We start from the raw sequence: 12,077 nt of genomic DNA, 5'->3' as shown, positions 1-12,077 counted from the left end.
GTCCATTTTTTAGTGGATTTAAGTCTTATAAAGATTTTTTCCCCTTTCTATAGAATAAAAATCTACTTCTCTCAACCTTCCACTCCCTGCAGAAAAGAACAAGATTTAGCTCTTTCATCCTAAAAAAGGTTTATAATGAAAGACTTTATTTTTTTTTCTTAGGATTTTGCAAGGCAAATGGGGTTAAGTGGCCTGCCCAAGGCTACACAGCTACGAAATGATTAAGCCTCTGAGGATGGATTTGAACTCGGGTACTCCTGACTCCTACTCTATTCACTTTGCCACCTAGCTGCCCCAAGAAAGACTTTGCATACCTGCCGGCCCCTGTTACATTCAATTGTTCCTTTGAAGTACTACCCAGGTGACATGATCTCTAGTGATGTCATCATCATGATTGCCTCCCTTGGCATACAATCTGGATAGTCAATGTCCTTGCTTTATAAAACATCTCTCCTATTTGCATTGCTGAGTGAGATGAGCAGAACCAGAAAAATATGGTACACCCTAACAGTAACATGGGGGTGATGACCAATCTTGATGGACTTGCTCATTCCATCAGTACAACAATCAGGGACAGTGTGGGCCTGTCTGTGATGGAGAATACCATCTGTATCTGGAGGAAGAATTGTGGAGTTTGAACAAAGACCAAGGACTATTACCTTTAATTTAGAAAAAAAAACCTGGTATCTTATTGTCTGATCTTGCTACCTCTTATACTTTATGTTTCTTCCTTAAGGATATGATTTCTCTCTCATCACATTCAATTTAGATCAATGCATACCATGGAAACAATGTAAGGACTAGCAAATTGCCTCCTGTGGAAGGTGGAGGGAGGGAAGTAAGATTAGGGGAAAAAAATGTAAAACTCAAAATAAATAAAATCTTTAAAAAAAAATCTCTCCTAAAACTGAACAAAGTACCATGGCTTTGATCTGACCATGGCAGAATCAAACAGTAGGGATGCGGGGCAGGTAGGTAGTACAGAGGAGACAGAGAAGGCAGGGAGATCAGAATCTAGCAGACCTGAATTCAAATCCAATGTCTGATCCTTATCAGTTGTATTACATTGAAGAAGTCACTTATCCTTTGTTTTCAATTCAGTAAATATTTATTAAGCACCTTCAATGTGTTAAGTACTGGGGAGTATTCAATTAGGCAAAAGAGAGTTCCTGCCTCAAGAAGCTTAAAATCTTTTTTTTAGTTTGTTTTTTTTTTTGCATGGCAAATGGGGTTAAGTGGCTTGCCCAAGGCCACACAGCTAAGTAATTAGTAAGTGTCTGAGGTTGGATTTGAACTCAGGTACACCTGACTCCAGGGCCGGTGCTCTATCCATTGCACCACCAAGCCACCCCAAGAAGCTTATAATCTAATGAGAGACAACATGAAAACAAATTAAAGGAAGCCAGGGAAGTTGATAGCCAGAGAAGACGAGGGGGAGCATTACAGGCATGGGGGACAGTTAAAGAAAATGACCAGCACCAAACTTGTAGGGTTGTCGTGAGGAACACATATTTGTAAAGCCTGGTTTCCTTCCTGCGTTCTTTACATGGGGTCACAGACAATTATAATGTAAGCCTAAATATAGCCTTGCATTAGCAATTTGACTGCCATGACATACTTATGACTTTTTTTTAATTACCCTCCACCCCAGGATTGTTTTTCTCAGAGAAATTATTATCTAGCCACACCTCCCTGACCCTGTACTTATATAGAAGAGGATGTAGGCGTTTAGGGAGGACTAGTATTTCTGATTTGAAGGCTGCTCATCCACTTTTGGTGTTTACCTATCACCCAACACTCAATCTGTGGCTCAAAGAAGATGCAGCATGCACAGAGGCCAAACCCTGGTAAAAGTGTCTTGACAGTCTAAACCAGGTTGAGGGTAACTAATTGGTTTCAAATCCATTGGGGTGTTAGGGGGATATCTTGATTTTCCCTGGTATAATGGGGTGGATGAAAATGATTTGTTCCAATGCCCATAAAAGAGGCTGAAGCAGGCACTTAAGAGCTTGGTCAGACAACAAAGATACCAAGGTCATCCTCTCTACCCCAGACCACTACCAGTCCTCTTGTCTTGCCACTGGATTTGATGACTTTGCTTCACTTACATCTAATTCAGGCATGAATTAAGACTTTGCCCTGTGGTGTCACTGGACAACTTGAAAAATGAATGAAAAACAACAACAATATCTTGTCCAAGAACACAAATATTAGTCCTTTTTATCCATATTAAATTTGGATTTATTTAATTCGTTCTGGTTTTTTTGTATCCTAAGCCTAATTGTTGCTGTTGTTTCACTCATGTCCTATTCTTTGTGATCCCTTATATGGGGTTTTCTTGGCCAATTTACTGGAGTGGTTTATCATTTCCTTCTCCAGGTCATTTTACAGATGAGAGGAATCAAGACAAAGGAGAAAGTGACTTGTCTGGGGTCACAGAGCCAGTAAGTGTCTGAGGCCAGAGTTGATGAGTCTTTCTGATTTCAAGTCCATTGCTCTACCTACTGCATCACCTACCTGCCCAAGCTATCCAATGTTAGTTATCCATTCCAGATTACTATCATCTGCAATATCTATGCTTTCATTCAAATCATTGAAAAAAAAATGTTGAAGAGCATGGGATCAAGGCATGTGTCATTCTTCTTCCTCATATTCCTTGACAATGACACTAATGATTATGCTTTGAGTCTGGTCAGCCAATTCCAAATTCAGCTCATTGAATTATTGGTATGTAGGTATCATATAACTTATAATCAATCAACTATAATTTTAGCTCTAATAATGACAACTAATATTACAATTGAATTCTCTTTTAGTTATGAAGATCTGACTTTTATATAGTTTTCATAGCTTTTATTCAATCATTTATAAATAAATGCTATAACCAAAATATGCAATTATCTTATTATTCCCCCCAATGTATGATTTTGTACAATATGCACAATATGAGGTGCTGAAGTAGTTCAAAAATTTTTTTCAAGTGAATCAAAACTCATTTTGTTTGAATCATAAAATGAATGAATTATTCATTAATAATGAATTATAAATCTTAAAATACCACATAAATTAGTACTATAGGCAACTTCATAATTACTATTTTTTACACCAAAAATTACCATTAATGATTTAAATTGTTTTAAAATCTTTTCAAATTCCTCATAGTTTGTTTTAATAACTTAAATAAGATATACATACTATTGATCAAAGAAAAGAAAGTTTGTTTCGTTCCTTTAAAGCAGTGGAGTCAAACTCAAAGGGGGGGGGCATTAAAGTACACTTGAGAACCCTTAAGGCCATATATAGACATAGAACATCACATATTAACACTATCTATGTTTTGCTGTATTTTTACTTATTCAAAAAATATTTCCCAATTACATTTTAATCATTCCAACCACTCCAAAGTATTGCTGGTTCATTTCTGCTTTAAAGGTTGATTCTAATTTTTGTAAATGTTCAGAAAAGCATGTAATACCAAAATAATTTCCCTTTTTTTTTTGTTTGGCTCTTATTTCCTCTATCCTAATTAGATGATTATTACTCATTGTGTAAAATTAGAAGTCTTTTTAATATTAAATACTGCTATGTTACCTGAAACCACGTAAGAGTCTGCAAAAGATGATTCCAATTCATCACTTTCCAGAGTTGGGTTATCATTTTCTTGCTCTTGTTGATCCAGTAAAGAAACAAGTGTCTCTTCAATGACATGATCATCCTTGGGGGATAATTTCTCAATTCCATTTTCCTCAATCTCTGTTTTTTGAACAAAAAATTAAAATACAAATATATTTCAAGAAAAGGTGCTTTCCATAGACACCATACAAATTTATATATCTTGCAAATGGAAACATTTCATTTTTTTAGGTTTTTTTTTTGCAAGACAAATGGGGTTAAGTGGTTTGCCCAAGGCCACACAGCTAGGTAATTATTAAGTGTCTGAGACCAGATTTGAACCCAGGTACTCCTGACTCCAGGTCCGGTGCTTTATCTACTATGCCACCTAGCTGCCCCTCAAATGGAAACATTTCTATTAAGTAACATTTCTGTTTAAAATGAAGTTAAGTTTAAAGTGCTTGTCTTACTCAACTTATAAAAGACAGGACCATGCATTTTAACCTTATAAACATTTATCTTCATAAAATCCTACAGAGGTTCCTCCTTGTGGCATGCATACAATCTGTGTTTTATAAGGTTCCATCAGTGAAGTGCATGTTCTGGAAGATGATGCTAAGATAGAAAAGTTTCAAGTAGGTTGTTGATAAGAACCTATTTCTTCCTTCCAGAACCAGCCTAGCAAAGTATAGTGATGCTCATTACCATTGGGTTTGGAAAAATTTGGTGGCATTACTTGAACCTAGCTTTTCCTGACTGAGAAATCAGATGAGTTTCTTAGAGACCAGATTTATTTAATGCAAAATTCAAGACTGAAGTTAAACTGACTAGAAACCCAGTCAGATCTGAAAATTGATCCAAGGAACAATTTCCTCTTGCTAAACATTTCAAGGAAACCTTGAGTTTTAACTGGCAACTGCCTCCAAACTGGTCAGTCAGTTACTATTTCTATAGGTCTGAAAGCTATATAATAACAACTCAAAGATCTATAGCTCCCCCCCCCCGTTGACTCTCCTCTATAGATAGAGAACGAAATAAACTTCTTTCTAAATTATTTAAGCTCTGGATGGTGTTACCTGACACCTCATGGACTGAAAAGTTTGTGATGAATTCTTTTGACACTGAAATATATGAAACAATGAAAAAATTTTAAAATGGCCCTCAATCCTATATGGCCCTCTTCTACCTGAATGGCAATTATGGAAAATTGGTTCTAAACTAGACAAAAACTATGCCTTTTTTTAAAAGATAATATCTAATGTCCTAGTACTCTAAATCTGAGATCCTGCCCAGGTACCAACAAGTTGACATAGTCCTAGAGTAACTTTATTCTAAATAACTGACATCATTACCAATGAAATCAGAAGACAATTGTACATTCCAGCTGAGTGGAAAATGATTTCCTAGGTTTTCTTGTAGAGAAATAAAGGAGTTGCTAATAAAGTTGATATTATTGTACAATCAGAGACAACAAGAAATATTTCATGTGACATTTTGTCATCTTATATTTCAGTGTTCAAAACGGATATTTGCAAAAAGCGCCATTAAAATAATTGCAGTTTGTGCATTAGTATTTTTTTAAGAAGCCAAGGACATTCTACAAAAAAGTTCCATAGGAACCTCCATATTTTGTCAACATTTACTTTAATGTTCAGTTGCTCCAGTGCCAATGCAGGCATAGGAGGGCAGCAAAAATTATATTGGAAAACATAGTTCAGGAGTAAGAAATAAGAAACAAAAAAAAGCTTGTAGAATATAAAGAATCCTTGTACCTACACATCATGAGTGGATTCTTCAAGAAAAGAGTCCAGCTGTTCCTTAGAATAATTAGCAGTATCTATCTGAAACCATCAACAAGCATTATATTCAATGGGGAGAGGCTAGAGGCATTCCCAATAAGATCAGGGGTGAAACAAGGATGCCCATTATCACTACTACTATTCAATATTGTGTTAGAAATGTTAGTTTCAGCAATTAGAGAAGAAAAAGAATTTGAAGGAATTAGCATTGGGAAGGAAGAAACAAAACTCTCACTCTTTGCAGATGACATGATAGTATACCTAGAGAATCCCAAGAAATCATCCAAAAAACTACTGGAAACAATTAGCAATTTTGTTTAACAAAGTTGCAGGATATAAAATAAACCCTCATAAATCCTCAATTTTCTATATATGACTAGCAAGATACAGCTAGAAAGAGAAATCCCATTCAAAGTAACCTCAGACAATATAAAATACCTGGGAGTCTATTTGCCAAGGCTGACTCTGAAACTTTTTGAAAAGAATTATAAAACACTTCTCTCACACAAATTAAATCAGATTTAAGTAACTGGACAAACATCAACTGCTCATGGATAGATAGAGCTAATATAATAAAAAATGACAATTCTACCAAAACTAAACTAACTACCTGTTTAGTGCCCCACCAATCAAAATTCCAAAAAATTACTTTAATGAGTTAGAAAAAAGTTGTAAGTAAATTCATATGGAGAAATAAAAAGTCAAGAATTTCCAGGGATTTAATGAAAAAAGTGCAAAAGAAAGGGACTTAGCCCTACCTAATCTAAAATTATATTATAAAGCATCAGTAATCAAAATTGTCTGGTAGTAGCTAAGAAATAGTGGTAGAACAGTGGAATAGACTAGGTGCAATAGCAGGAAACGATTACAGTAATCTGCTGTTTGATAAACCCAGAGTCCAGATATTGGGATGAAAACTCTCTCTTTGATAAAACTGTTGGGAAAATTGGAAGTTAGTATGGAAGAAACTTAGATCAGACCAACACCTCACACCCTATACCAAGATAAGATCCAAATGGATACAGGATTTAGACATAAAAAAACAATACTATAAGCAAATTAGAAGATCAAGGACTAGTTTACCTGTCAGATCTATGGAAAGGGAAGCAGTTTATGACTAAGGAAGAGATGGAGAACATTACTAAAAACAAACTAGATGGTTTTGATACATTAAAAAGCTTTGGACAGACAAAATGACTGTAAGCAAGATCAAAAGAAATGTAGTAAATTGGGAAACAATCTTTACAACTAATGTTTCTGACAAAGGACTCATTTCTAAAATATACAGAGAACTGAGTCATATTTTTAAAAAGAAAAGCCATTCCCCAATTGACAAATGGTCAAAGGATATACAAAGGCAATTTACAGATGAGGAGATCAAAGCAATCCATAGTCATATGAAAAATTGCTCTAAATCATTACTTATTAGAGAAATGCAAATTAAAGGTTCTCTGAGGTACCACCTCACACTTCCCAGACTGGCCAATATGATCAGAAAGGATAATGATCATTGTTGGAAGGGTTGTGGGAAATCTGGGACACTATTACATTGCTGGTGAAGCTGTGAACTTAGCTAACATTTCTGGAGAGAAATTTGGAACTACGCCCAAAGGGCAACAAAAATATGCATATCCTTTGATCCAGCAATACCACTACTGGGTCTATACCCTGAAGAGATGATGAAAAAGGGTAAAAACATCACTTGTACAAAAATATTCATAGCAGCCCTGTTTGTGGTGGCAAAGAATTGGAAATCAAGTAAATGTCCTTCAACTGGGGAATGGCTTAGCAAACTGTGGTATATGTATGTATGTCATGGAACACTATTGTTCTATTAGAAACCAGGAGGGATGGGAATTCAGAGAAGCCTGGAGGGATTTGCATGAACTGATACTGAGATGAGCAGAACCAGAAAAACACTGTATACCCTAACAGCAACATGGGGGTGATGATAAACCTTGATGGACTTGCTCATTTCATCAGTGCAACAATCAGGGACAATTTGGGGCTGTCTGTGATGGAGAATACCATCTGTATCCAGAGAAAGAACTGTGGAGTTTGAACAAAGTCCAAGGGCTATTTCCTTTAATTTAGGAAAAAAACCTGATATCTTATTGTCTGATCTTGTTATCTCTTATACTTGATGTTTCTTCCTTAAAGATATGATTTCTCTCTCATCACACTCAATTTGGATCAATGTATAACATGGAAACAATGTAAAGACTAACAAATTGCTTTCTGTGGGGGGTGGGGGGAGGGAAGTAAGATTAGGGGAAAATTGTAAAACTCAAAATAAATAAAATCTTTAAAAAAAATAAATAGATAATAGATAAAAAAGAAGAGAGTTCAGAATGCAAGATAACCAAGATACCATATTTGAATTCTAACACTATAGTTCATAACATAAGGTCCTATTTGAGGAAATAGAATTCCATTAAAGAAAACAAAAATAGAAAAAGGGGTTTGGCCAAAACTAAGATACTCAGAGTTGCACTGTGCTAGAAGCAACACAATTCTGAAAATTTTTGGGAAAGAAATTCTCAAAGAATATAGAAGGTTCCAAAGGCTTACCAACCCCCCCCCCCACAAAAACAGACCTTATTGCTGTCCCCCCAAAAAAGATGTCTAAAGAAACATCAATAATTGCTAACTCATAGCAGCTCTGTGGTGGGAAAGAAATGGAAACTGAAGGAATGTCCATCAATTGGGGAATAGCAAAACAAACTGTAGTATATGTATGTGTTAGAACGCTAATGTTCTATTAGAAACCAGAAGGGATGGGAATTCAAGGAAGCCTAGAAAGATTTGCATGAACTGATGCTGAGTGAGATGAGCAGGGCCAGAAGAACATTATACACCCTAACAATAACATGGGAGTGATGATCAACCTTAATGGATTTGGTTATACCAATAGGGCAACAATCAGGCACAATTTTGGGATATCTGTGATGGAGAATGCCATCTGTATCCTGAGAAAGAATTGTGGAGTTTGAACAAAGATCAATTTAAAATTAAAAAAATTTAAATTTAATAAATAAATAACAAATAAAGAAATAAAATAAAAATTAATTTTTAAAAATGCTGTCTTATTATGTAATTCTGCTATATCTCATGCTATATGTTTCTTCCTTAAGGATATGATTTCCCTCTCATCACATTCAACTTAGATCAATTCATACTACAGGAATGATGTAAAGACTAGCAAACTTCCTTCTCTGGGGGATGGAGGAGGGAAGCAAGATTGGGGGAAAAAATTGTAAAATTCAAAATAAATAAAACCTTTTTAAAATAAAAAATTGCTAACTCATATGCTTGAGAATAATCTACATGGGGCATCAAGATCTCATCCATGATCATGCTATAATAGTTATAAGATAAAGGCATAGGAATGAACTTATCAGGCTTTTTCACATGTTAATCTCTAGCAGATTGCATCTTTCTACAATTCACTAAAAAATAGAGAGATAAAGCAAACCACACTATTCTTAACTGTAAAAGATAACTTGCTTCAACAGAATAAAATGTCTCTTAAAGTCACTCTTCAATAAGTCAATAAACATTTATTAGGCACTTACTAGGTGCCTAGTAAACCAGACACTGTGTTAAGATGCTGAGGATACCAGACAAAAATCAAACATGGTACTCCTCCTGAGGAGTTTATAAACTGCTGGTGAGATAGAGTAGAAAATAAATAGAATAAATTAATGGTAGTTAAATTCAAGATAAATATAAAGTAGCTAGGGGGGCTCAGGAAAGTTTTATTTTATAAGATGCTTAAAAGTTAAGTCTTGAAGGAGGAGAGGGATTCTAATAGACAGGACAAGGAGGAAATACATTTCAGTCATGGGGGACAGCCAGTACAGTCACTGAGAAGGAGATGGAGTTCCATGTCTGAGGAACAAAAATGACCAATTTGGTTGAGTGGGAAGGGGTGTATTTTTAACAAGGCTAGAAATACAGATGGAGCCATGTTATAAAGTGTTTTTAAATTCAAATAGTTTGTATTTTATCTGACAGGCAATAGGATACCATGGAAATTGATTATGGGAATGATATTGTTAGATCTGAACTTAAAGAAAAACACCCTGGTATATACTGCTCTATAAATAATGCATTGGATTAGAGCTAGTCTTAGACAGGAAAACCAATTTAAAGGTTACTGTGTTAAATAGATCAGGAAAGAAGCGATGAACTAACTTGGTGGCTATTTAATAGAAATATGAAGATCTGGTAATTTGATATATTGAATGAGAGAAAAGGAGGGGCCAAACATAATTGAGATTATAAACCTGGTAAAATGCAAGAATAGTGATGCCCTAAATAGAACTAGGGAAATTAGGTAGGGGGGTAAGGTGTGAAAGATAAATGAATTTTGTTTGATGCCATCAGCACACTGTCAACCAAAAACAAGATCAAAATGAGTTTGAGATGTTGCCAGAGCTTCAGTTAGAAATATCCATCCATAGAGGTGGAGCCTGGCTGATCTTTTGAGCTGCAATACAGAACAGGTCAGAGCTGCCTCAGGGGTGTGTGTGTGTGTGTGTGTGTGTGTGTGTGTGTGTGCATGTGCACATAGAGTTAGTGATGCAGCACTGGAGTTTAGGAGAGTAGCAACTCATATCTGTGAGTTACCTGAATAGAGAGGATAATTAAAATTGCAGGAGCTGATGAAGTCTTCAAAAGAAAGACTGCAAATAGAGAAGTGAAGAAAGCCCAGGACAGATCCTTGGGCATCTACCTTAGGAGGCATGATATGAGGAGCCAGCAATGAAGTCCAAGAAGAAGCAATTAGGCAGGTAGAAGATGTGACATGAAATTGCAAAGAGAAGATCTGGTAAGAAGGGACAGTCAATAGTGTTGCAACAAATACGGTGGAGGTCAAGAAAGATAAGAATTTAGGAAGATCAGATCTGGCAATTGAGAGATCACAGCGTTTTAGAGAAGGCTGTTTCAGTTTAACAATGAAGTTGGGGTCAGACTGCAAAGATGTCCCTCATGACTATGTTGAAATTATACAGTATTCCTTTGAAACATTTAATAGCTATTTGTTTAAAATATCTCTGGACATGGATATCAAGCAAGTTATAGAAAGGGAGATGGCTCACCAGAGATTTTTACCATTGTTATTATGGATGACAGAAGTTTAATCTAAATACAAATGGAATTCCTTTTGGATGGGGAAATCTTTTTTATTTTCAATTGATATTGTGCTGATGGCACAAGGCTCTAGAAGATTGCAGAGCTTTATAAATGCTCATAATCACTCAAGAGAATTGGTCTAACCATCTACCCATGAAAAACCCAAGTGGATAAAAATAAATTTTTGCCCTGATGGAACATGCAACTAGAACTGATCCATCAAAACAAAATTTTAAACTATAAATGGAAAATGAAGTCAAAATGCTAGGGAGATAATTATTCAGAATATCTTTAGAAATTTTTGGAATGCTTTCCATGACCCCAATATTCTTCCAATGATGTTGTATGGGAGAAAGTTACAACAACATCCAAAGATTTAATATTATTTGTCACTCAAAGGATAATGGACAGATCTATGATAGGCATGAGCTTCAACATTTAACCAACAAATTAAAAAAAAACTGTACAAGAGAAGAACTGCAAAGGATACCACCAGAAAGATGTACAATAGAAAATGAGATGAGATTCAGGCACACTTAAATGTGACCTAACAGTATCCATTCAATGTCAAGTGATCTGAAGAAAAATTGTCCAATATGTCAGGTGGTCCTGTGAGGAAAGATTGGGGAAAGGAAATCGAAAGGATACAAGAAGTATGTAAAGTTGTGGTTGGGTTGCTACCTGTACTGCTGTAGGGAGCACAAAGCCATAAAAATGACAGTATTTATATTTTTAATAGGGATGTCCTTCATTAATGCCTTATTCCAGTGTCTCATTATGACATGGGTTAATGTCATGTCCTTAAAGGCTATGACAAACCTTTAGCTCTGGTAAGTTTTAACAAGATATTAAGGCCTGACCTAAACGATTGACCTATTGAGTATATGTCTTGTCCAAGGATAAACATAGCTAAATTGGTAGCAGATCATCACCATAAAATTAATCCCTCAATGATTATTTATTATTTGACTGCTAATTCATGGAAATGTGGAGAATCTGTGATCTGCCTCCATAGGACTGATAAAATTATGAATTCCATTTATATATGTATAAAGTTATACATATGCAATATATGTATGAATATATATATATAAAATCACTAATTGATATTTATACAATGAAAAAATATAAGATCATATGAGGAAAGGTTTAAAAGCAAAATGAATTATCAATTTTCACCTATACTATTTATCTATTATATAAGCATTACTATATACCTTTGTTAGTCTGTATGATTATGTAGCACTGTTTCTACAAGAAAAGTCAGAAAAATACTTGTTTATATTTTTGAAATGTAAACATATAAGAAAAAGTATCAGAATAGGCCATGAATACTTCTAGAAATAATCTAGAAGTAAGAAAAGTCCAAGTTCAAGGTACAGCTCTACCACTCAAGGTTTATGTGACCCATGGAAAAGTTAATTCCCTTTTATGGAACTGTTTCCTCACCTGTAAATTGTGGATAACTTTTTATTACCTAACAGGATTTTTATTAGGCTAGAATGAGATGATACATTTAAAGAGCTG

General features: G+C 35.1%; 1 protein-coding gene across 3 annotated transcripts in view; it reads right to left on the bottom strand.

The window, feature by feature from the left end:
* IFIH1 (interferon induced with helicase C domain 1) overlaps positions 1-12,077 on the bottom strand; it is a 118,772-nt gene that overhangs the window by 70,874 nt on the left and 35,821 nt on the right. For 2 of the 3 annotated variants that reach the window (XM_074215840.1, XM_074215842.1), the window contains exon 3: positions 3,592-3,753. The exons of the other annotated variant lie outside the window; for it this stretch is intronic. In XM_074215840.1, the coding sequence (XP_074071941.1) occupies positions 3,592-3,753 (162 nt within the window). The remainder of the gene's footprint in view (positions 1-3,591; positions 3,754-12,077) is intronic. 3 annotated transcript variants of the gene reach the window in all.

Source organism: Macrotis lagotis, chromosome 1 (assembly GCF_037893015.1).
Source record: "Macrotis lagotis isolate mMagLag1 chromosome 1, bilby.v1.9.chrom.fasta, whole genome shotgun sequence".
Lineage (NCBI taxonomy): Eukaryota > Metazoa > Chordata > Mammalia > Peramelemorphia > Peramelidae > Macrotis > Macrotis lagotis.
This window is presented reverse-complemented; position numbering and strand designations above follow the sequence as displayed.